The sequence below is a fragment of the Artemia franciscana genome, unplaced genomic scaffold (genome assembly GCF_032884065.1).
Source record: "Artemia franciscana unplaced genomic scaffold, ASM3288406v1 PGA_scaffold_330, whole genome shotgun sequence".
NCBI classification, from domain to species: Eukaryota; Metazoa; Arthropoda; class Branchiopoda; order Anostraca; family Artemiidae; genus Artemia; species Artemia franciscana.
This window is the reverse complement of record NW_027062669.1, coordinates 15,430-40,308: the sequence shown is the minus strand read 5'-3', so window position 1 is coordinate 40,308 and position 24,879 is coordinate 15,430. Positions and strand designations below refer to the sequence as shown.

The following is a 24,879-nucleotide window of genomic DNA, read 5'->3' as shown; positions in this document are numbered from 1 at the left end:
TGAGAATATTCCGATAAAGTTATTGGAATATATAAAACTATGAAACTAGGAAAATATCTTCTTTTTTTTAGTTATACAGCTGTAAAGTGGTCATTTTGTTCTCAAAATATGAGAACATTCCGATAGAGTTATCGGAATGTATAAAAATGTGAAACTAGGAAAATAGCTTCTTTTTATAGATAGACAACTGTGAAGAGATCATTTTACTTTCAAAATTTTAGAACATTCCGATAGAGTTATCAGAATGTGTAAAACTATGAAACTGGGAAAATAGCTTCTTTTTTTTATAGATATACAATTGTAAAGTGGTCATTTTGTTCTCAAAATTTGAGAACATTCCGATAGAGTTATAGGAATGTATAATACTATGAAACTAGGAAAATAGCTTCTTTTTTATAGATATACAACTGTGAAGAGATCATTTTACTCTCAAAATTTTGGAACATTCCGATAGAGTTATCAGAATGTGAAAAACTATGAAACTGGGAAAATAGCTTCTTTTTTTATAGATGTACAATTGTAAAGTGGTCATTTTGTTCTCAAAATTTGAGAACATTCCGATTGAGTTATCGGAATGTATAAAAATATGAAACTAGAAAAATATCTTCTTTTTTTTTAGATATAAAGCTGTAAAGTGGTCATTTTGTTTTCAGAATTTGAGAACACTTCGATAAAGTTATCGGGATTTATAAAACTATGAAACTAGGAAAATAGCTTCTTATACAATACAGATATAAAACTGTACAATGGTCATTTTGTTAGCAAAATTTGAGAACATCCCGATAGAGTTATCGGAATGTATATATATACCTTTGGGGATATACCTTTGGGGATAACAAGACCCCACATAGCTTTTATAAAAGGGTCACAAGTTAAGCAATTTGCCCTCTGTTCACACATATTTAGATTTACTACTATGTATCTTTTTGTGAATTAAAACTTGACAAAAAAAGGTTGTAAATTTTATTTATTAAAGTTACGAAAATCACACCCTATTTTTCATCAAAATTGCATTCTTTGTAATAACATAAATAAAAGATAATTCTGAACGTCTTTGTTCACTCTAATATATTCGAACGCGGTTAATAATTGTAGTGGCAGTCCTGGCCCCGCTTGCGCCTGGGGAGAAACCCTGATTAGAATTCTCCCTTTCTCCAAAACCTTGCAGCACAAATTCTAACAAAATTGCTACTTATTTATAGATATACAACTTTTTATAGATATACAACTGCACAGTGACCATTTTGTTCTCAAAATTTGAGAACATTCCGATAGAGTTATAGGAATGTATAAAACTACGAAACTAGGAAAATAGCTTCTTTTTTATAGATATATAACTTTGAAATGACCATTTTACTCTCAAAATTTTAGAACATTCCGATAGAGTTATGTACATCCGATAGATGTACAATTGTAAAGTGGTCATTTTGTTCTCAAAATTTGAGAACATTCCGATAGAGTTATCGGAATGTCTAAAACTATGAAACTAAGAAAATAGCTTCTTTGTTATAGATTTACAACTGTACATTGGTAATTTTGTTCTCAATATTTAAGGACATTCCGATTGAGTTATCGGAATGTATAAAAATATGAAACTAGGAAAATAGCTTCTTTTTATAGATATACAACTGTACAGCGGTCACTTGTTCTCAAAATTTTCAAACATTCCGATAGAGTTATTGGAATATATAAAACTATGAAACTAGGAAAATAGCTTCTTTTTTTTAAATATAAAACTTTACAGTGACCATTTTGTTCTCAAAATGTGAAAATATTTCGATAAAGTTATTGGAACATATAAAACTATGAAACTAGGAAAATATCTTCTTTTTCTTAGATATACAGCTGTAACATGGTCATTTTGTTCTCAAAATATGAAAACATTCCGATAGCTTCTTTTTTATAGATATACAACTTTGAAATGATCATTTTACGCTCAAAACTTTAGAACATTCCGATAGAGTTATGTACATCCGATAGATGTACAATTGTAAAGTGGTCATTTTGTTCTCAAAATTTGAGAACATTCCGATAGAGTTATCGGAATGTCTAAAACTATGAAACTAAGAAAATAGCTTCTTTGTTATAGATTTACAACTCTACTTTGGTAATTTTGTTCTCAAAATTTAAGGACATTCCGATTGAGTTATCGGAATTTATAAAAATATGAAACTAGGAAAATAGCTTCTTTTTATAGATATACAACTGTAAAGAGATCATTTTACTTTCAAAATTTTAGAACATTCCGATAGAGTTATCAGAATGTGTAAAACTATGAAACTGGGAAAATAGCTTCTTTTTTTATAAATGTACAATTGTAAAGTGGTCATTTTGTTCTCAAAATTTGAGAACATTCCGACACAGTTATAGGAATGTATAATACTATGAAACTAGGAAAATAGCTTCTTTTTTATAGTTATAAAACTGTGAAGAGATCATTTTACTCTCAAAATTTTAGAACATTCCGATAGAGTTATCAGAATGTGTAAAACTATGAAACTGGGAAAATAGCTTCTTTTTTTTATAGATGTACAATTGTAAAGTGGTCATTTTTTCTCAAATTTAAGAACATTCCGATTGAGTTATCGGAATGTATAAAAATATGAAACTAGGAAAATAGCTTCTTTTTATAGATATACAACTGTCCAGCGGTCACTTGTTCTCAAAATTTTCGAACATTCCGATAGAGTTATTGGAATATATAAAACTATGAAACTAGGAAAATATCTTCTTTTTTTTAGATATACAGCTGTAAAGTGGTCATATTGTTTTAGGAATTTGAGAACACTTCGATAAAGTTATCGAATTTATAAAACTATGGAACTAGGAAAATAGCTTCTTATACAATACAGATATACAACTGTACAATGGTCATTTTGTTAGCAAAATTTGAGAAAATTCCGATAGAGTTATCGGAATGTATAAAACTATGAAACTAGGAAAATAGCTTTTTTTTGTGGATATACAAATGTACAGTGGCGATTTTGTTCTCGAAATTTGAAAACATTCCGATAGAGTTCTCAGAATGCAAAAAACTATGAAACTAGGAAAATAGCTTTTTTTCTAGTCACATTCTAGAAACATGGTCATTTTGTCCTCAAAATTTGATAACAAACCGATAGAGTTATCAGAATCTACAAAAATATGAAACTAGGAAAATAGCTTCTTTTTTGTAGATATATAAATATACAGTGACCATTCTGTTCTCAAAATTTGAGAACATTCCGATAGAGTTATCGGAATGTATAAAACTATAAAACTATGAATATAGCTTCTTTTTTATAGATATATAAGTGTAAAGTGGTCTTTTTTTCTCAAAATTTAAGAACATTCCGATAGAGTTATTGGAAGTTATAAAACTTTGAAACTAGGAAAATAGCTTCTTTTTTTTTATAGATATTCAACTCTACAGTAACCATTTTGTTCTCAAAATTTGAAAAAATTCCGATAGAGTTATCAAAATGTATAGAACTTGGAAACTAGAAAAACAGATTCTTTTTTTATACATATATATATCAAACAGTTCGTGGTAACGAACTGTAGTAAGGAGCGACCCGGCTCAATAGTAACCAAAACTCTAAAAAATGGAATTTAGATACCAATAGCTACATCAAAAGAATCGCATTTTAATGCTGGTTTTAAATATATAAGTTTCATCAAGTTTAATCTTACCCATCAAAAGTTACGAGCCTGAGAAAATTTGCATTATTTTAGAAAATAGGGAGAAACGCCCCCTAAAAGTCATAGAATCTTAACGAAAATCACACCATCAGAATCAGCGTATCAGAGAACCCTACTGTAGAAGTTTCGAGCTCCTATCTACAAGAATGTGGAATTTTGCATTTTTTGCCAGAAGGCAGATCACGGATGCGTGTTTATTTGTTTTTTTGTTTTTTTGTTTTTTTTTCTTTTTCCCAGGGATGATCGTATCGACCCAGTTGTCCTAGAATGTTGCAAGAGGGCTCATTCTAACGGAAATGAAAAGTTCTAGTGCCTTTTTTAAGTGACCAAACAAATTGGAGGGCACCTAGGCCCCCTTCCACGCTAATTATTTTCCCAAAGTCAACGGATCAAAATTCTGAGATTGTCATTTTATTCAGCGTAGTCGAAAAACCTTATAACTATGTCTTTGGGGACGACTTACTCCCCCACAGTCCCCGTGGGAGGGGCAACAAGTTACAAACTTTGACCTGTGCTTACATATAGTAATGGTTATTGGGAAGTATACAGGCGTTTTCAGGAGGATTTTCTTTTGGTTTGGGGGAGGGGTTGAGAAGAGGGGGATATGCTGGGGGAACTTTCCTTCGAGAATTTGTAATGGGAGAAGAAAATTTCCATGAAGGGAGAGCATGACAAAAAAAAAACAATTAAAAAATAAATGTTAAAAAGCTTTTTCAGCTGGAAGTAAGGAACAGCAATAAAACTTAAAACAAAAAGAAATTATTACCCATTTGAGGGGCTCACCTCCTTCTAATACCTCGCTCTTTACGCTAAAGTACTTTTAGTAATTTCAACTATTTATTCTACGGCTTTTGTGATTCAGGGGGTCATTCTTAATGAATTGGGATAAAATTTAAGCTTTAGTGTAAAGAGCGAGGTACTGACGATGGGGCGAATCCCCTCATATATGTAATAAAAACATGAGAATACAAAAGTTCTTTACGTAAGCTAATTTATAAGTTACGTAAATCTTTTACCAATAAAAAGATTCGTAAAAAATTAAAAGTTCTAGTTGCCTTTTTAATTAACCAAAAAATCGGAGGGCAACTAGGCTTCGTCCCCCGCTCTTTTTTTCTCAAAATCATTCGATCAAAATTATGAGAAAGCCATTGAGCCAAAAAAAAAAAAAACAAATTTCGTTTTAATTATTCCTCTGCGGAGAGCCAAAATCTAAACATGACCATTTTGTTTTCCAAATTTGAAAATATTCCGATAGAGTTTTCGGAATGTACAAAACAAGGAAACTAGGAAAATAGCTTCTTCTTTGTAGATATACAACTGTACAGTGATCATTTTGTTCTCAAAATTTGAAAACATTCCGACAGAGTTATCAGAATGTAAAAAACTATGAAACTGGGAAAATAGCTTCTTTTTTGTAGATATACAACTGTAAAGTGACTATTTTTTCTCAAAATTTGAAAACATTCCGATATAGTTATCAGAAATTAAAAAAACTATGAAACTAAGAAAATAGCTTCTTTTTTGTAGATATACAACTGTACAGTGATCATTTTGTTCTCAAAATCTGAGAATACACTGATCCAGTTATCAGAATCTATAGAACTATGAAACTATGAAAATAGTTTCTTTTTTATAGATATATAACTGTACAGTGAACATTTTGTTCTCAAAATTTGAGAACATTCCAATTGAGTATCAGAATATATAAAACTATGAAACTAGGAAAAAAGCTTCTTTTTTTGAATTTACATCAGTGCAGAGACCATTTTGTTCACAAAATTTGAGAACATTCCGACAGAGTCATCGGAATGTATAAAACTATGAAACTAGGAAAATAGCTTTTTTTATGGATATACAACTGTATATTGGTCATTTTGTTCTCAAAATTTAAGATCATTCCGATAACTCGAGAACAAACAATTTTGAGAACAAACATCATAATTTTGAGAACAAAATGGTCACTGTACAAATGCATATCCATAAAGAATAAGCAATTTTCCTAGTTTCTTTGTTTTATACATACCGATAACTCTATCGGAATGTTCTCAAATTTTGAGAACAAAATGACCTATCTACAGTTGTATATCTATAAAATAGAATCTATTTTCCTAGTTTCAAAATTTTATATGTTCCGATAACTCTATCGGAATTTTCTTCTTTATAGATATACATCTGTACAGTGGTCATTTTGTTCTCAAAGTTTGAGAAAATTCCGATAGAGCTATCTGAATGTATAAAACTATAAAACAAGTTAAATAGCTTCTTTTTTATTGATATAAAACTGTAAAGTGGTCATTTTGTTCTCAAAATTTGAGAGCATTCTGATAGAGTTATCGGAATGTATAAAACTATGAAAATAGCATCTTGTTTATAAATATACAAGTTACATATATAGTTTTATTCAGATAACTCTATCGGGATGTTCTCAAATTTTGAGAAAAAATGACCACTTTACAGTTGTATATATATATAAAAAAGAAGTTTTTTCTAGTTTCATGTTTTTATGCATTCCGATAACACTATCGGAATGTTCTCAAATTTCGAGGTCAAATTGACCACTGTACAGTTGTATATCTATAAAAAAGAACCTATTTTTCTAGTTTCATAGTTTTAGACATTTTGATAACTCTATCGGAACATTCTAAGATTTTGAGAACAAAATGACCACTGTACAGTTCTATATCTACAAAAAAGAAGTTAATTTCCAAGTTTCATAGTCTTATGCATTCTGATAACTCTATCGGAATGTTCTCAAATTTTGAGAACAAAATGACCACTTAACAGTTGTATATCTATGAAAAAGAAGCTTTTTTCTGAGTGTCATAGTTTTATACATTCCGATAACACTATCGGAGTGTTCTCAAATTTTGAATGCATAGAAATATTAAACTAGGAAATTAGCTTCTTTTTTAGATATACAACTATAAAGTGGTCATTTTGTTTTCAAAATTTGAGAATATTCCGATAGAGTTATCGAAATGTATAAAACTTTGAAACTAAGAGAATAGCTTCTTTTTTATAGATATACAACTGTAAAGTGGTCATTTTGTTCTCAAAATTTGAGAACATTCCGATAGAGTTATCGGAATTCATAAGACTATGACACAAGGTAAATAGCTGCTTTTTTATATATATACATCTATACAGTGGTCATTTTGTTCTCAAAATTTGAGAACATTCCTATAGAGTTACTGGAATGTATAAAACAAAGAAATTAGGAAAATAGCTTCTTTTTTATAGATATACAACTGTGCAGTGGTTATTTTGTTTTCAAAATTTGAGAACATTCGGATAGAGTTATCGGAATGTATAAAACTAAGAAACTAGGTAAATAGCTTCTTTTCATAAATATACTACTCTACATTGTTCAGTTTGTTCTCAAAATTTGAGAATATTCCGATAGAGTTATCGGAATGTATAAAACTATGAATCTTGGAAATTAGCTTCATTTTTATAGATATACAACTGTACAATGGTCATTTTGTTCACAAAATTATAGAATATTCCGATAGATTTATCAAAATATATAAAACTATTAAACTATGAAAATAGCTTCTTTTTTATAGATATACAACTGTAAAGAGATTTTGGTATTTAAGTCTCTATTAGTGGTAGTACAGGCAGGATATGAGGAGGATAAGGAGGCTTTTAAAAACAAGCATCTCTGAATTTCTTTTCTTTTTTCCATTTTTTTATCAGAATCCCTTTAGCGCGACAGTTTTCAACCAAAGATGAGTCAAAAAACTCGGATGCATTTTTTTTTCGAAACAAAGGGTTTTATTACTTATAGTCTTGTGTTTCAAAGGGCCCAAAATATTTAAACTTTGAGGCTTGTATGTCAAATTTGCATTCTAATAAAAATAAATTTTACTTTATTTTAGCATTATATTTGTAAAGATAAAAATGGTGTTATAATATTTTTGAGATGCAGAGGGGGGGGGGGGGGGGTTGGACGCAAAGTTGAAGCAAACTGCATTTTATTTGTTTCGATCCCAGGATATCTGAAATTTTAATATTTGTTCTACACACAAAAATTGCTCTAAACTAGAAAAATGTTCCTTTTTACAGTATATTTTCGAGTTTTACTTATCATAAATAAATCATAAATAAAATAAAAAAAAAACGCAAAAAGTTAAAACACAAATGACAAAAAATTTTTGCCAAATTTAAAAACGCATAACGAATTGTTGCTATATAATCACAAATAAACCCACTTTTATTTGTTTCGATCTCAGGCTATCTGAAAGTTTTAATATACGTTCCACTGATAAAGGAATTATTTTAAACGGGAAAAATGTCCCTTTCTACAGTATATTTTCAAGTTTTGCTTAAAAAAAAACATTATAAATAATAAATAAATAAATTTAAAAAAAACGGCAACAAATTGTTACTATATAATCACAAATATTTCAATTTTATAGGTTTAAGGCGTCTTGTATTTTAAAAGACCAAAAGCAGAGTTGGAACAAACTAATATGCTCAATGCTTAGCATTGAAATGCACAAAAGAAAAAGCATTGAAATGAATAGCAGCTAAAAGTCGATTTGCTGTTATTTCCCGACCTCCAAATTAAAGACAGTCAGATGCCTTTTGTTGTAGTTTGCAACTCATGATTTTGGACTTCTTTCTCAGAGTCAATTTACAAGGAAATTCATTTGTTAGCTAAAATTTTGCCAGCTTTTCATACTTGTTTATTAACTGCAAATAACTAATGCAATACTTTTGTCCAAATTGTAAGGTCTAGCGGCAATTTAGCAAAGAGTAGGAACCCATTTTTCTCTGTTCCTACTATCAAACATGAAAGAAATCTACTATTCAAACATGAAAGAATTGGCTTGTGCAGTTAATTAGCAACAATTATTTCTTTGAATAATTCCATGGTGTGAATACGCAACAAAAATATACAAGGAAAAGCTAAATACAGTGAAATAGTAATGGAAAATTTGTTTGCATATTTCTAATCAGATATTATACCTGAGTCGAAAGAAGAAAAGTATTTACCGACATTTTAAAGGCACAACAAAGAAAAGGCTCAAAAACCTGAGCTAGAAAGTGTCTAAAAGATTTGGACACCTTTAAAAAGGCCTTTGGGTTGGGGACAGTTCAGGGGTCCATTAACCACCAAAGCCATACAATTTACGACCTTGACGCTTCAGAGCGTAGACTACATCCATTGCAGTTATTTTTTTTCTCCTAGCATGTTCTGTGTAGGTGACAGCATCACGAATAACATTTCCGAGAAAAATATTTAAGAACCCCTCTGGTTTCCTCGTAAATTAGGCCAGATATACGTTTTATACCACCACGGCAAGCCAGTCTTCTGATAGCTGGCTTTTTCAAACCCTGGATATTGTCACGAAAAACTTTGCCATGAGATTTAGCGCCTCCTTTTCCAAGCCCTTTTCCTCCTTTTCCTCTTCCTGTTATATTAATTTCAGTGGAGTCGTCAACAGCTGTAAAGTTTTTGTCAAACTAAGAAATTTCCTTCAAAGCCCTCTCAATTTATATTATTAAAGTCTTTCCTGTCAAAATGTGACTCTTTCGCTTGGCTGGCGCTGCGTATAGATGTAGCCACTAGGTATTGATTAGTTTGTTCATTCTTTTCAGTGTTGCCAGATGTAGCATAATTATGCGGAACGTAGCATAATTAGGAACCAAAAGCATCCAAGCATAATACTCCTTAAGATAGCATAATCGTAGCATAATTACAGACAATGTAGAACAACTCATAAAGTCACATCAATAAAACGAACAGCAAAGATGGTTTATCCATTTAAGATGGTTATGGTTATCAATCAAGATGGTTATAATTTTTCGACCAAACTAAAGTAAAATTTTCTGCACAGCGTTTAGGTGTTTAGGTTTCTACTTTACCGCAGCGACACAGACACTCAAGTGCTTCCCGCACGGTGATCCCTTTTTGAAGTCCCTTCAGTTTGTTAATCGAAAGATGACCCTGGGAACTGAAAGAACCAGTATTCCGTCACTAGGTGTCGTAGTGAACCGATTTCCAAGTATCATGCAAAAGCTAAAAGATATTGACTCCCAGTTGCACAAGCTGCCACATGCTTTTAGTGACTCTGAAAAGATAGATGTGAGAAAAATTACTATAGACTTGATGTGGAGAAAAATGCTCGAAATGAGAAACGTTACCGACGAAAGAGTTTTCCAGATCTGGCAGAATTTGCCGAGAGGGTGCTCTCCCTACCACATTCGAACGCAGGCTCAGAAAAGAATTTTTTCTTGGGTCAGTGATGTCAAGACAAAAAAAGCGGAATAGGTTGAAGAAAGAATGATTGAAAAAATAAGAAAGAAAGAAAGAATATTGAAGCCGTGTTGTTCATAAAATCGCGACTAAGAACAAAAGATACAGTTTGCAACAAATATGTCCCCACAGACAATGAGATGAAGCTCCATAATACCAATAACCTCCACGTAGCCATCCCACCCCCTGGTCGAGAAAAGCCGAAAGCGAAGATGAAGAAAATCATTGAATATGAACCTCGTTTTTTCCTTCTTTTTTTAATGAATCTAAAGTAAAATTTTGATGATGATGTAAGACACTGTGGTTTTCAAATGTCGTCAACCGCTTCGAGAAGAAAGACGACCTGCAAAAAAAGACGAAAAACGTGAACCAAATTGGGCCAATAAATAAAGATCAGCATCACCGGTGTGGACTGTAAAGTCTAATGCCGTATTCTTTACTTTACTTTACAGAACCTTTATTAAGATAAGACAGAATTCGACTTGTCTTAACTGATCAACTTTTTCGTGAAACCTTGGAAAATATAGAAGCGTAGCATAAATCTGTCCAAAAAAGCATAATTTTGGGCTCAAGAAAGCATAATCCTCTCCATCTAATCTGGCAACACTGATTTTTTTTAAAAAGAGGCAATCTATCAACATGGCTATGACAAAACAAACTACAAGAAAATCAACGGGCAGAAAGGCATCTAGAAAGCAGTTTGCGACCAAGGCAGCACGTAAGTCGGCTCCTGCTACCGAAGGGGTGAAAAAACCACACAGATACAGGCCTGGAACCGTAGCCCTGAGAGAAATTCGTCGCTATCAAAAGAGTACCAAACTCTTAATAAGGAAATTGCCCTTTCAGAGACTTGTGCGAGAGATTGCCCAGGATTTCAAAACTGACTTGACTTTCCAGAGTTCAGCTGTGATGGCCTTACAAGAACCCAGCGAGGCGTATTTAGTTGGACTTTTTGAGGATACCAACTTGTGTGCCATTCACGCCAAAAGGATGACCATCATGCCGAAAGATATTCAACTTGCCCGTCGTATCTTTGGCGAGAGAGCTTAAGTACCCTAGTTCACCGCAATTGTATCTTAACCAGCGGCCCTTTTAAGGGCCACTAGATGGATTAAACAAACAGGCAAAATTACGTTAAACAGCGTAGTGTTCGGTGAAAACAAAAGGTATGACTCAAGGAGGCAAAATTAATTCAAAATTAAATTATAAGATTCGGCGCGGCATTAAACAAGATCCAAACTATACAATGAAAAGCGAAAGACACCAAAAGCCAATTTAGGCCTAATAAATCCAATAAATCCAAAAATACCCCCCAAAAAATTAACACTCATTTTTATGCTATTCTAATAAGGGGGTTAATGCCATATTTGCCTCTCACTCAATCGGACCATCTCTTTGGGCTTTTTCTACAATTGTCCATGGCTTGATGCCCACAACTATTCTATTTTAATTTAAAAATAATGGACATAAAAAAACAAAACCAAAAAAAGAACACTACGGGCAAAATAACCAAAAAAAAGAAAGGTCGAAATTATTTCAGGTATAAGCCAAATTATTGTAAAAATGAGTCATAAATTCAGCGTGGCATTCAACAAGATCCAAAACATGTAATGAAAAGAAAACACGCAAAAAGCCAATTTAGGTAAGCCTAATAAATCCAAAAACACTCAAAAAAATGAACGGCTCCCAATAAGGCCCACGGACCTTAAAAAATGCTTTCAATGGAATGTCATGAAAAAGTTGAGGCCCGCTTTTCTATTCTCTTTAACTATTCGGCGATAGATATTATTTTCTATACAACAAGCAAATTGACACCTGCCTTCTAAACAGGGACCCTTTTTATTGTTTTGAATTGTGGTTTAGTATGGGTTCTTGTTTACCCAAGATTTCACAAATCAAAGCCAGGAGTAATGAAAGCAATTTGAGAGTAGAGCATTTGAAATAAGGTGTTAGCCCTTAAAAGGGCTGTTTGGGAGGGTCCGGCCGATTGAGCACTAATAGTCGGGGGAAACCCCCTTATTTGGAGCTTGTGTATTTTGTTACAGCTTTAGTGCCTTCACTAACAGCGTGCTTGGCAAGTTCTCCGGGTAATAGCAGCCTCACAGCAGTTTGAACCTCTCTGCTAGTGATGTTGGACCTCTTGTTGTAGTGAGCTACACGAGAGGCTTCCGCAGCAATCCTTTCAAAGATGTCATTGACAAAGCTACTCATGATGCTCATTGCCTTGCTAGAACCACCATTGTCGGGATGCACATGCTTGAGAACTTTGTAAATGTAAATGGCGTAGCTTTCCTTCCTCTTTCGTTTCCTTTTCTTATCAGTTTTACTGATATTTTTCTGTGCCTTACCAGCTTTTTTTGCTGCTTTTCCTGAAGTTTTCGGAGCCATGGCTAAAAGATGCCTTAACGAAATCCAATTGTCAAATGAATAGCGTTTACAAAATTTGACCCGTTTAAATTTTGACCATGTCAGGAAGAGGGGAAGGAGTAAAAGTGAAGGGAAACGTAAAGTCCCGTTCAAGCAGGGCAGGTCTCCAATTCCCAGTGGGAAGGATGCACCGTTTTGTGAGAAAGGGCGAGATAACAAAAAAACTCGTATCATTCCTCGTCACCTTCAGCTAGCCATTAGAAACGATGAAGAACTGAACAAGCTACTATTTGGGCTTACCGTTGCCCAAGGAGGCGTTTTGCCTAATATTCAAGCAGTCCTTCTACCAATGAAGACTGAAAAACCGGCAAAGGTCGAAATGAATCTAATTTTAGCTCCAAGACCTACCCTAAATTAACCAACAACCCTTTTCAGGGCTACAAATTCATTGAATCACTCTATAGCATCTAACCACTCCCGGAATGGAAAAAGCTATGAAATTAAGGATGCTGAATGTAAAAAGGAAAACTTTCACATTTATCCAGTAACAAAGGACACGATTTTACCGGAGGCCGGGGAGATATTTTCCTTATAATCCTTAAATTATACCCCAACAAAATCTAAATATACATTTGAGGCTAAACTATTTCGTTACAATTAATAAAGTTTCAAAGACCCTCTAATTCGACTGATCTAAACTAGCATAGAAAGCCATAGGGTAGTCATCTCAAAGGTAGAAACATTTTGGGGGGCTTGTCATTTTTTCAGAAGGAATAAAGGTTTGTTTTAAGAAAAAGAATTAATAAACATATTTGGATTCCTTTTAAATATTTGTCTACTAAAAACCTTGGTTCATGACTCCAAAACAAGGCATTTTATTTCTTTTCAGTTTGAAGACCAACAATCATTTTGTTACAAAATTTCTCAGCCAACGGTCATACCACGTTGAAAGTACCCAGTCTTGTCAGATCCTGGAAATCACACAACGTCGGGCCCGGTCAGTACTTGGATGGGTAACCGCCTGGGGACACAGGGTGCTGTTGGCATCTTTTTATATATATATATATATTATGTATATGTTATAATGATTTTTTTTTTCAAAGTAAAATAATATTCTTGGTAACAAACTCGTTTCCTTATTCTAATAGCGCCAAGCTGATTACATCTTTTATAAGGAAAACAGAAGAGACTAATTTGGACATCTCCTTGATTTCCATCTATCGGTAATAAATAAATGCCAACACTTGACTCACATTTATCTAAGCCAATAAATAAAGTCAAAAATTGTAGCCCCAAAGTCAGACATTATAAGCCCCCAAGATATTTTAGTTGACCATTCCGGCAATTAAATCAAGTTGAAAGCCACCAAGACACATTAAGTTTTAAATGATTAATTCATCTATGCCGGAATTGATTATTCAGTCCATGGGGCATCGCCTTGATCGGTCAAATATACTGGGGGCTTATAATGTCACTTTTCACTTTTGTCACAAGTCACAATTTTTGACTTTATTTATTGGCTCATCTGCTAAGCCAAAACAACAGTGGACTCACACTCATTTCTGATTTCTAAAAAGATGGCGTGTTAATGAATATATTCCATTGGAGGCACTTTACCAGGAATTTATGTTTAAAAGCTGATTGAACAGTGTATTTATATAAAAGTCGCCTTTATATATTGTCAGGCTCAACTCCATTGGACAGTTCAAATATCTTTGTGTTTCAATAGCATATACACCACAATTCTGCTTGTTCCTTCAATAGCGCCGCATAAATAGCTGACTTAAAAAAAAGAGTTACTTTAAAATTAGTCTTTGATTTGTCCATGTCCAAATCCTATTCATATGTTGTCAGGCTCAACTCCATTGTACAGTTCAAATTGCCTTGGTCTTTCAATCGCATCTATAGCAAAAGTCTACTTGTTCCTTCAATAGCGCCGCCAAAGCAATTGTCTTAGATCAAAAACTAACTTTAAAGTTATTCTTTGATTGATCTATGTTCAAAGTCCCTTCAAATGTTTTCGGCCTCAATTTCATTGTACAGTTCAACTACTTTTGTCTTTCAGTAGCATCAATAACACCAATGTGCTTGATCCTTCAAGAGCGCCACGAAAACAACTGACTTTAATCAAAGACTTCTAACATATTCTATCTTCTATCTTCTAACGTGTATTCAGGAAACCGCTCTACCTGGGCGAACAATTTCTGCTCAGAGGCATAGCGAGTCATTTCTAGGTAATCTGTGGTTCTTCTTTTTTGTTTTTGCAAATATTGCGATTCATGTGTTGTATTGTTAAGTAAGAAAACAATACCAACAACAACAGTCATTTTTAGAGTCTAAACTTTTTGTATCGTATATTGTAACGTATATTCACGAAACCACTCTACCTGGGAGAACATTTTCTGCTCAGAGGCCTAGCGAGTCATTTCTAGGTAATCTGTGGTTCTTCTTTTTTGTTTTTGCAAAGATTGCGATTCATGTCTTGTATTATTAAATAAGAAAAACATACCAACAACAACAGTCATTTTTAGAGTCTAAACTTTTTGTATCGTATATTCTAACGTATATTCAGGGAACCGCTCTACCTGGACGAACAATTTCTGCTCAGAGGCCTAGCGAGTCATTTCTAGGTAATCTGTGGTTCTTCTTTTTTGTTTTTGCAAAGATTGCGATTCATGTGTTGTATGGTTAAATAAGAAAACAATACCAACAACAACAGTCATTCTTAGAGTCTAAACTTTTTGTATCAAACCTTTTCTTTTTTGTCGAATATTTGAAAAAAAAAATTAAGCGAAACTATTTATGTTTGTGTTGTTTTACTGTAAAATAGTACTAGTATTTATAAGTCTAGTTGGAATGACACCTCAACTCTCGCGATTTACACTTTGTTATTTTTAATCTGTTATTATTTTTGAGTAATATAATCTTATTAGTTATGATTCATCAGCCTCGCTCAGACTATTCGGGAATGGCACTTCCGCTCCCGCAATTTGAAGGTGGCGCTCTGCCCATTCGGCTATGGCGATATATTTATATATTTATCAATGTGAGCACCTTAATATCAAGCTTGATCCTTACGAGCCAGCCGTCAAATCTAGTCTTTAATGTGGTTTTTTTTTTTAATAGCACTAGAATACAAAAGTAAATATTATGTAACGTATTTTTGGGCTCAAACAACAGCTGAATTATACTTGAAAGGGAAAAGTAGAGAGTCAAAATTGGAAATTTATACCATTATAACTTTCTGAACAGAAAGTTTCGAGCATTTGCTTTGATAGCCCTGAAATGGGCTGTTTGATACTGCAGGATAACTTATTGCACACATTACTTTTTAGCTGGTTTCTTAGCTACTGACTTTTTAGATGCCACTTTCTTGGCGGGAGCGTTCTTGACTGACGGCCCCTTCTTGGGTGTCGATTTTTTTGCTGCTACTGATTTTTTGGCAACAGTGGGTTTCTTGAAAACCTTTATAGGTTTTTTGCTACCAGCCATTGGCTTGGTAGCCTTTTTGGGTGAAGTTGACTTTTTAAGTGCAGTAGGTTTGCAAGCTTGGCCTTGCAAGCTTGAAAGAACCGGTTACGCCAGTACCTTCGGGACTTTATAACAATTCTAATTTAATGGCAACGCTTCAAAGATTACTTAAGATGCATATTCACAACTTTGGCATCATTGCCAACCTGGAAATTGCCCATTATGTATTTGAGAATGGCCTGACGGCTAGTTCCCCCAAGTTCTTTCAGGTCAACAATGGAATTGGTGATCATTTCCGTGTATTTTGGGTGGTTTCCTGGTGCCTTGACCTTTTTATCCCCTTTAGGTTATGCAGCCTTAGCTGGTTTTGGAGTCTTTGCTTTTTTTCCTTCTTGGCTGGTGAAGCCTTGCTCTGGGATTGTACAGATGCTGGTGCCACTTCAGCTTCAATTTCAGACATTTTCAACTCTTCTCTACTTTTCTCTGTCACTAATGCGACTAAATACTGAATACATGCTTATTTTCAAAGTTGGAAACCGCCGTAACCGGGTTAACATTTCTCTGTTTGCGCGAGCTAAGGAATTTCGGCCGTGCTTGTGTTTGTTTGAAAAGGCTTTATTCGAATTTTTGATTAGGAGGTGAGGTTTTGAGGAAAAAAACCTAAACTAAAGGATAGACAGGTCATTTTTCTATAGTTATACATTTTTTTCATTGCTTCATCCATGGTAATTTGCCAGCAAAGGGGCAGAGAATAGTGGAAATCCCTCAAAACTTATGTTCAGTGTCATTAAACACCTTTTTGCTAGGAATTTAGATCCACGATGTCCACTTTTGTTTGTTATTAGTGAAATCCAGTACAAGTGCTTTCAGACAATGTAACATACATGCATATGTGTTTGCAAAATCACACCGAAATTAATTCCGAGACTCTAATTAAAAACACAGAAAATAAAGCAATAAGAAACGACACCTAAAATTTAAAGAGACAAGAATTACGTTGTAAGGTTTCGAGATGCCGAGGGTGGGGAGGGAGTGGCAATGAATTGTTTTTATTTGTTTTAATCACAGCCTATATAAAAGTTCAATATACATACCACTTAAAACTAAACTATTTGTAACCTGAGGAGTGTCCCTTGCTGGAGTATATTTTTGAGTTTGTTTAATATCAAACAAGAGAAATCACAAATTAGTCTAATCGTAAAAAAAAGTATTTGACACATTTACAATCATTATATTTATATGAATAAGTAAGTAAGGAATGTCTGCCTTTTAGATTTTTGTATTGAAGTCTCTATTAGTGGTAATACAGGGAGGATATGAGGAGGATAAGGAGGCTTTTAAAAACAAGCATCTCTGAATTTCTTTTCTTTTTTTCCCTTTTTTTTTATCAGAATCCCCATAGCACAACAGTTTTCAACCAAAGATGAGTAAAAAAACTCGGATGCATTTTTTTTCAGAAACAAAGGCCCAAAATATTGAAACTTTGAAGCTTGTATGTCAAATTTGCATTCTAATAAAAGTAAATTTTACTTTATTTTAGCATTATATTTGAAAAGATAAAAATGGTGTTATAATATTTTTGAGAAGCAGGGGGGGGGGGGTTAGACACAAAGTTGAAGCAAACTGCATTTTATTTGCTTCGATCCCAGGACATCTGAAAGTTTAATATTCTCTCTACACAAAAAGGAATTGCATTAAAATAGAAAAATGTCCCTTTCTACAGTGTATTTTCGAGTTTTGCTTAAAAATAAACATTAGAAATCCTAAATAAAATAAAAAACGCAAAAGGTTAAAACACAAATGGCAAAAATGTTTTGCCAAAGTTGAAAACGCATAACGAATTGTTGCTATATAATCACAAATAAACCCACTTTTATTTGTTTCGATCTCAGGCTACCTGAAAGTTTTAATACACGTTCCACTGATAAAGGAATTGTTTTAAACGGAAAAAATGTCCCTTACTACAATATATTTTCAAGTTTTGTTAAAAAATTTAACATTATAAATCATAAATAAATAAATTAAAAAAAAAACGGGAACAAATTGTTACTATATAATCACAAATAAACTCACTTTTATAGGTTTATTGTGTCTTGTATTTTAAAAGACCAAAAGCAGCGTTGGAACAAACTAATATGCTTAATGCTTAGCATTGAAGTGCACAAAAGAAAAGCATTGATATGAATACCAGCTAGAAGTCGATTTGCTGTTATTTCCCGACCTCTAAATTAAAGACAGTCGGATACCTTTTGTTGTAGTTTGAAACTCATGATTTTGGGCTTCATTCTCAGAGCCAGTTTACAAGGAAATTCATTTGCTAGCTAAGAGATTGTCCAGGATTTCAAAACTGACTTGAGGTTCCAGAGTTCGGCTGTGATGGCCTTAAAAGAAACCAGCGAGGCGTATTTAGTTGGACTTTTTGAGGATATCAACTTGTGTGCCATTCACGCCAAAAGGGTGACCATCATACCGAAAGATATTCAACTTGCCCGTCGTATCCATGGCGAGAGAGCTTAAAATGCCTAGTTCTTAACCAATCTTAACCAACGGCCCTTTTAAGGGACACTAGATGGATAAAACAAACAGGCGAAATTACGTTAAAGAGCGTAGTGTCCGGTAAAAAAAAAGGTATGACTCAAGGGGGCATAATTATTTCAAAATTAAATTATAAGATTCGGCGCGGCATTAAACAAGATCCAAACTATACAATGAAAAGCGAAAGACACCAAGAGCCAATTTAGGCCAGTCTAATAAATCCAAAAATACCCCCAAAAAATGAACAGACTCATTTGTATGCTATCCTAATATGGGGGTTTATGCCAGATTTGCCTCTCACTCAATCGGACCATCTCTCTTGGCTTTTTCTACAATTGGCCATGGCTTGATGCTCACAACTATTCGGTTTTGATTCAAAATCAACGGACATAAAAAAACAAAACCAAAAAACACACTACCGGCAAAATAACCAAAAAAAGGTCGAATTTATTTCAGGTATACGCCAAATTATTGTAAAAATGATTCATAAATTCAGCGTGGCATTCAATAAGATCCAAAACATGTAATGAAAAGGAAACACACAAACAGCCAATTTAGGTCAGCCTAATAAATCCAAAAACCCTCAAAAAATGAACGGCTCCCAATGGGGCTGACGGACCTGGTAGGTCCCCACAGACCTGCCTTCTAAACATGGACCCTTTTTATTGTTTTGAATTGTGGTTTAGTATGGGTTCTTGTTTACCCAAGATTTCGAAAATCAAAGCCAGGAGTAATGAAAGCAATTTGAGAGTAGAGCTTTTAAAATAAGGTGTTAGCCCTTAAAAGGGCTGTTTTGGAGGGTCCGGCTGATTGAGCACTAATAGTTGGGGGAAACCCCCTTATTTGGAGCTTGTGTATTTTGTTACAGCTTTAGTGCCTTCACTAACAGCGTGAATCGAAACAAATAAAACGTAGTTTGCTTCAGCTTTGCGTCCAACCCCCCTTGCATCTCAAAAATATTATAACACCATTTTTATCTTTTCAAATATAATGCTAAAATAAAGTAAAATTTATTTATTTTTAAGGAATGGTTTCTAGGTTTCAGAATTCACTCGGACTCATCTTGATCGCGAACAAATTGAAAATTCGATGCCTATTCTTGAAAGCACAAATAATTTATTTTCCGGCCAGCAAACTGAGTTCCTCTAACGAAAGAATTGTGCGCGAACTGTAGTTGGCATATAAACGGGTCAAATTTTGTAAACGCTATTCATTTGACAATTGGATTTCGTTAAGGAATCTTGTAACCATGGCTCCGAAAACTTCAGGAAAAGCAGCAAAGAAAACCTGTAAGGCACAGAAAAATATTAGTAAAACTGATAAGAAAAGGAAACGAAAGAGGAAGTAAATGTAATGGCTACACCATTTACATTTACAAAGTTCTCAAGCAGGTGCATCCCGACATTGGTGTTTCTAGCAAGGCAATGAGCATCATGAATAGCTTTGTCAATGACATCTTTGAAAGGATTGCTGCGGAAGCCTCTCGTCTAGCTTACTACAACAAGAGGTCCACCATCACTAGCAGAGAAGTTCAAACTGCTGGGAGGCTGCTACTACCCGGAGAACCTGCCTAGCACCAACAACAACAGTCATTTTTAGAGTCTAAACTTTTTGTATCGTATATTCTAGCGTATATTCAGGGAACCGCTCTACCTGGTTGAACAATTTCTGCTCAGAGGCCTAGCGAGTCATTTCTAGGTATTCTGTGGTTTTTCTTTTTTGTTTTTGAAAAGATTGAGATTCAGGTGCTGTATGGTTAAATAAGATAACAATACCAACAACAACAGTCATTTTTAGAGTCTAAACTTTTTGTACCAAACCTTTTCTTTTTTGTCAAAGATTTGAAAAAAAGAAATTAAGCGAAACTATTTATATTTGTGTTGTTTTACTGTAAAATAGTACTAGTATTTATAAGTCTAGCTGGAATGACACCTCAACTCTCACGATTTACACTTTGTTATTTTTAATCTGTTATTATTTTTGACTGATATAATCTTATTAGTTATGATTCATCAGCCTCGCTCAGACTAGTCGGGAATGGTACCTCCGCTCCCGCAGTTTGAAGGCGCCGTTCTACCCATTCGGCTATGGCGATATTTGTATATTTATCAATGTGAGCACTTTAATATCAAGCTTGAGCCTTACGAGCCAGTCGTCAAATCTAGTATTTAATAAGATTTTTTTTTAGACAGCAATAGCGCTAGAATACAATAGTAAATATTATGCAACGTATTTTTGGGCTCAAACAGCAGCTGAATTATACTTGAAAGGGAGAAGTAGAGAGTCAAAATTGGAAATTTATAGCATTATAACTTTCTGAACAGAAAGTTTTTGAGTGTTTGCTTTGATAGCCCTGAAAAGGGCAGTTTGATACTGCAGGATAACTTATTGCACACATTACTTTTTAGCTGGTTTCTTAGCTACTGATTTTTTAGATGCCACTTTCTTGGCGGAAGCTTTCTTGACTGACAGCCCCTTCTTGGGTGTCAATTTCTTTGCTGCTACTGCTTTTTTGGCAACAGTGGGTTTCTTGAAAACCTTTACAGGTTTTTTGCTACCAGCCATTGGCTTGGTAGCCTTTTTGGCAGAAGGTGACTTTTTGACTGCAGTAGGTTTAGCTGTTTTCTTGAATAAGGTTTTCTTAGCTCTGGGCTTGGCAGGCTTTACAGCCTTGAAATTTTTGGCCTTTACAGGCTTTGCAAGCTCGAAAGAACCAGTTACGCCAGTACCTTTGGGATTTAAAACAATTCTATTTGCAAGGCAACGCTTCAAAGCTTGCTTAAGATGCATATTCACAACTTTGGCATCATTGCCAACCTGGAAATTGCCCTTATGTATTTGAGAACAGCCTGACGGCTAGGTCCCCCACGTTCTTTCGGGTCAGCAATGGATTTGGTGATCATTTCCGTGTATCTTGCGTGGTTTCCTGGTGCCTTGTCCTTTTTATTTCCTTTAGGTTTAGCAGCCTTAGCTGGTTTTGGAGCCTTTGCTTTCTTTTTCTTCTTGGCTGGTGAAGCCATGCTCTGGAATTATACAGATGCTGGTGCCACTTCAGCTTCAATTTCAGACATTTTCAACTCTTCTCTACTTTTCTCTGTCATTAGTGCGACTAAATACTGAATATATGCTTATTTTCAAAGTTGGAAAGCGCCGTACCCGGGTTAACATTTCTCTGTGTGTGCGAGCTAAGGAATTTCGGCCCTGCTTATGTTTGTTTAAAAAGGATTTATTCGAATTTTTAATTAGGAGGTAAGCTTTCGAGGAACGAAACCTAAACTAAAGGATAGACAGGTCATTTTTATACAGTTAGACATTTTTTTCATTGCTTCATCCATGGTAATTGGCCGGCAAAGGGGCAAAGTATATTGGAAATCCGTCAAAACTAGTGTTCAATGTCAAAAAACACCTTTTTGCTAGGAATTTAGATCCACGATGTCCACTTTTTATTTTTTATTAGTGAAATCCAGTACAAGTGCTTTCAGACAATGTTACATACATGCATGCGTGTTTGAAAAATCGCACTGCAATTAATTCCGAGACTCCAACTAAAAACACAGAAGATAAAGCAATAAGAAACGACACCTAAATTTGAGACCGAAAGTGTCAAACTCGTATTCCAATGAAAATGAATTTCATTTTATTCTAGTATTATATTTAAAAAGACAAGAATTATGTTGTAAGGTTTCGAGATACCAATGGAGGGGGGGGGGGTGGAAATGAACTGTTTTTATTTGTTTTAATCACAGCCTATATAAAAGTTCAATAAACATACCACTCAAAATTCCGAGACTCTAACTAAAAACACAGAAAATAAAGCAATAAGAAACGACACCTAAAATTTAAAGAGACAAGAATTACGTTGTAAGGTTTCGAGATGCCGAGGGAGGGGAGGGAGTGGCAATGAATTGTTTTTATTTGTTTTAATCACAGCCTATATAAAAGTTCAATATACATACCACTTAAAACTAAACTATTTGTAACCTGAGGAGGGTCCCCTGCTGGAGTATATTTTTGAGTTTCATAAATATCAAACAATAGAAATCATATATTAGCCTAATCGTAAAAAAAGTATTTGACACATTAACAGTCATTATATTTATATGAATAAGTAAGTAAGGAATGTCTGCCTTTTAGATTTTGGTATTGAAATCTCTATTAGTAGAGGGAGGATATGAGGAGGATAAGGAGGCTTTTAAAACCAAGCATCTCTGAATTTCTTTTCTTTTTTCCCCTTTTTTATCAGAATCCCTTTAGCACGACAGTTTTCAACCAAAGATGAGTCAAAAAACTCGGATGTATTTTTTTCGAAACAAAGGCTTTTATTACTTATAGTCTTGTATTTAAAAGGGCCCAAAATATTGAAACTTTGAGGCTTGTATGTCAAATTTGCATTCTAATAAAAATAAATTCTACTTTATTTTAGCATTATACTTGAAAAGATAAAAATGGTAATATAATATTTTTGAGATGCAAGGGGGTGTGGACGCAAATCTGAAGCAAACTGCATTTTATTTGTTTCGATTCACGCTGTTAGTGAAGGCACTAAAGCTGTGCCTTAATTTAAGAACATTCAAATTTAAGAACATTCAGATAGAGTTATTGGAATGTATAATACTATCGAACTAGGAAAATAACTTCTTTTTTATAGATACACAATTATAAAGTGACCATTTTGTTCTGAAAATTTGAGAACAGCTATTAGTTGAGTTACTTAGAAAGCTAAGGCCAAATCATTTGTAAATCATAACTGACGGTGTGGGGTTAATTAAAACTTAATTAAAAATGAAAAGTGGTCATTTTATACTCAAAATTTGAGAATATTCCGATAGAGTTATGAGAATGTATAAAACTATGAAAATAGAAAAATTACGATAACTCTATTTTCAAGTTTGTAGAGTACTATGGTCACTATATTTCTATAAAAAAGAAGATTTTTTTTGTTTCCTAAAAAATAGAAAAAAATATTTCTTTGAAATTTTTTTTTGTTTCCTAGTTTTATACATTCTGAAAACCCTATCGAAATACTATCAAATTTTTAGAACGCTATGATCACTGTACAGTTGTATATCTACAAAAAAGAAGCTATTTTCCTAGTTTCATAGTTTTATACGTTCCGATAACTCTATTGGAGTGTTATCAAATTTTGAGAAAAAAATGACCACTGTACAGTTGTATATGTATAAAAAAGAAGCTATTGTCCTAGTTTCATAGCTATATACATCTCATTAACTCTATTGAAATGTTCTAAAATTTTGAGAACAAAATGACCACTGTGCAATTGTATATCTATAAAAAAGAAGCTATTTGCCAAGTTTTATACTTTTATTCATTCCAATAACTTTATAGGAATGTTCTCAAATTTGAGATCAAAATGACCAATGCACAGTTGTATATCTATAAAAAAGAAGCTATTTTCCTATTTTCATAGTTTTATAGATTGTAATAACTCTATCGGTATTTTCTCAAATTTTGAACAAAATGATCACTGTACAGTTGTAGATCTACAAAACAGGCTATTTTCCTAGTTTCATATTTTTATACATTCTGATAACTACATTCTGATATCGTAATGTTTTCAAATTTACAGAAAAAAATGGTCACTGTACCGTTGTAAATCTAAAAAAAAGCTATTTTTCTAGTTTCATAGTTTTATACATTACGATAACTCTATCGAAATATTTTCAAATTTTGATAGCAAAATGGTCACTGTAATGTTGTAGATCTATAAGAAAGAAGCTATTTTTCTAGTTTCATAGTTTTATACATTCTAATAACTCTATCGAAATGTTTACAAATTTTGAGAACAAAATGGTCACTGAAGAGATGCATATCTATAAAAAAGAAGCTATTTTTCTAGTTTCATGGTTTTATACTTTCCGCTAACTCTATCGAATTGTTCTCAAATTTTTAGAACAAAATGGTTACTGTACAGTTGTATGTCTACAAAAAGAAGCTATTTTCCTAGTTTCGTAGTTATACATTCAGATAACTCTATCGAAATGTTTTCAAATTTTGATAACAAAATTGTCCCTGTACAGTGTTATATCTATAAAAAAGAAGCTATTTTCCTAATTTCATAGTTTTATACATTCTGAATACTCTATCGGAATATTTTCAATTTTTCAGAACAAAATGGTCACTGTACAGTTGTATATCTATAAAAAAAAACTATTTTTCTAGTTTCATAGTTTTATACATTCTAATAACTCTTTCGAAATATTTTCAAGCTAGTAGAACAAAATGGTTACTGTACAGTTGTATATCTATAAAAAAGAAGTTTTTTTTCTAGTTTCTTAGTCAAAAACATTTTGAAAACTCTATCGAAATTTCGTCAATTTTTTAGAACAAAATAGTCACTGCAGAGTAGTATATCTATAAAAAAGAGGCTGTTTTTCTGGTTTCATAGAGTTATACATTTTGATAACTATAACGAAATGTTTTCAAATTTGTAGAACAAAATGGTCACTGTACAATTGTAAATCTACAAAAAAGAAGCTATTTTCCTAGTTTCATAGTTTTATACATTCTGATAAGTCTATAAAATTTTTAGAACAAAATGG

At 33.4% G+C, this 24,879-nt stretch overlaps 3 protein-coding genes and 1 pseudogene across 3 annotated transcripts; 2 read left to right on the top strand and 2 right to left on the bottom strand.

Moving 5' to 3' along the window:
- The first annotated feature begins 10,585 nt into the window (after positions 1-10,585).
- Positions 10,586-10,996, top strand: LOC136041719 (histone H3-like). The gene has a single exon (XM_065726463.1). The coding sequence runs from the start codon at positions 10,586-10,588 to the stop codon at positions 10,994-10,996; it is 411 nt and encodes a 136-aa protein (XP_065582535.1).
- A 941-nt stretch (positions 10,997-11,937) lies between these two features.
- Positions 11,938-12,334, bottom strand: LOC136041713 (histone H2B-like). Its single transcript, XM_065726453.1, has one exon. The coding sequence runs from the start codon at positions 12,332-12,334 to the stop codon at positions 11,963-11,965; it is 372 nt and encodes a 123-aa protein (XP_065582525.1). The 3' UTR covers positions 11,938-11,962.
- A 906-nt stretch (positions 12,335-13,240) lies between these two features.
- On the top strand, positions 13,241-13,359 carry LOC136041724 (5S ribosomal RNA; annotated as a pseudogene).
- A 7,357-nt stretch (positions 13,360-20,716) lies between these two features.
- On the bottom strand, positions 20,717-21,109 carry LOC136041718 (histone H1.11L-like). The gene has a single exon (XM_065726462.1). The coding sequence runs from the start codon at positions 21,107-21,109 to the stop codon at positions 20,717-20,719; it is 393 nt and encodes a 130-aa protein (XP_065582534.1).
- Positions 21,110-24,879: the final 3,770 nt, after the last annotated feature.

Coding starts and splice junctions, on each gene's coding strand:
- LOC136041719 (XM_065726463.1), top strand. CDS start 10,586: ATGGCTATGACAAAACAAACTACAAGAAAATCAACGGGCAGAAAGGCA.
- LOC136041713 (XM_065726453.1), bottom strand. CDS start 12,334: ATGGCTCCGAAAACTTCAGGAAAAGCAGCAAAAAAAGCTGGTAAGGCA.
- LOC136041718 (XM_065726462.1), bottom strand. CDS start 21,109: ATGCATCTTAAGCAAGCTTTGAAGCGTTGCCTTGCAAATAGAATTGTT.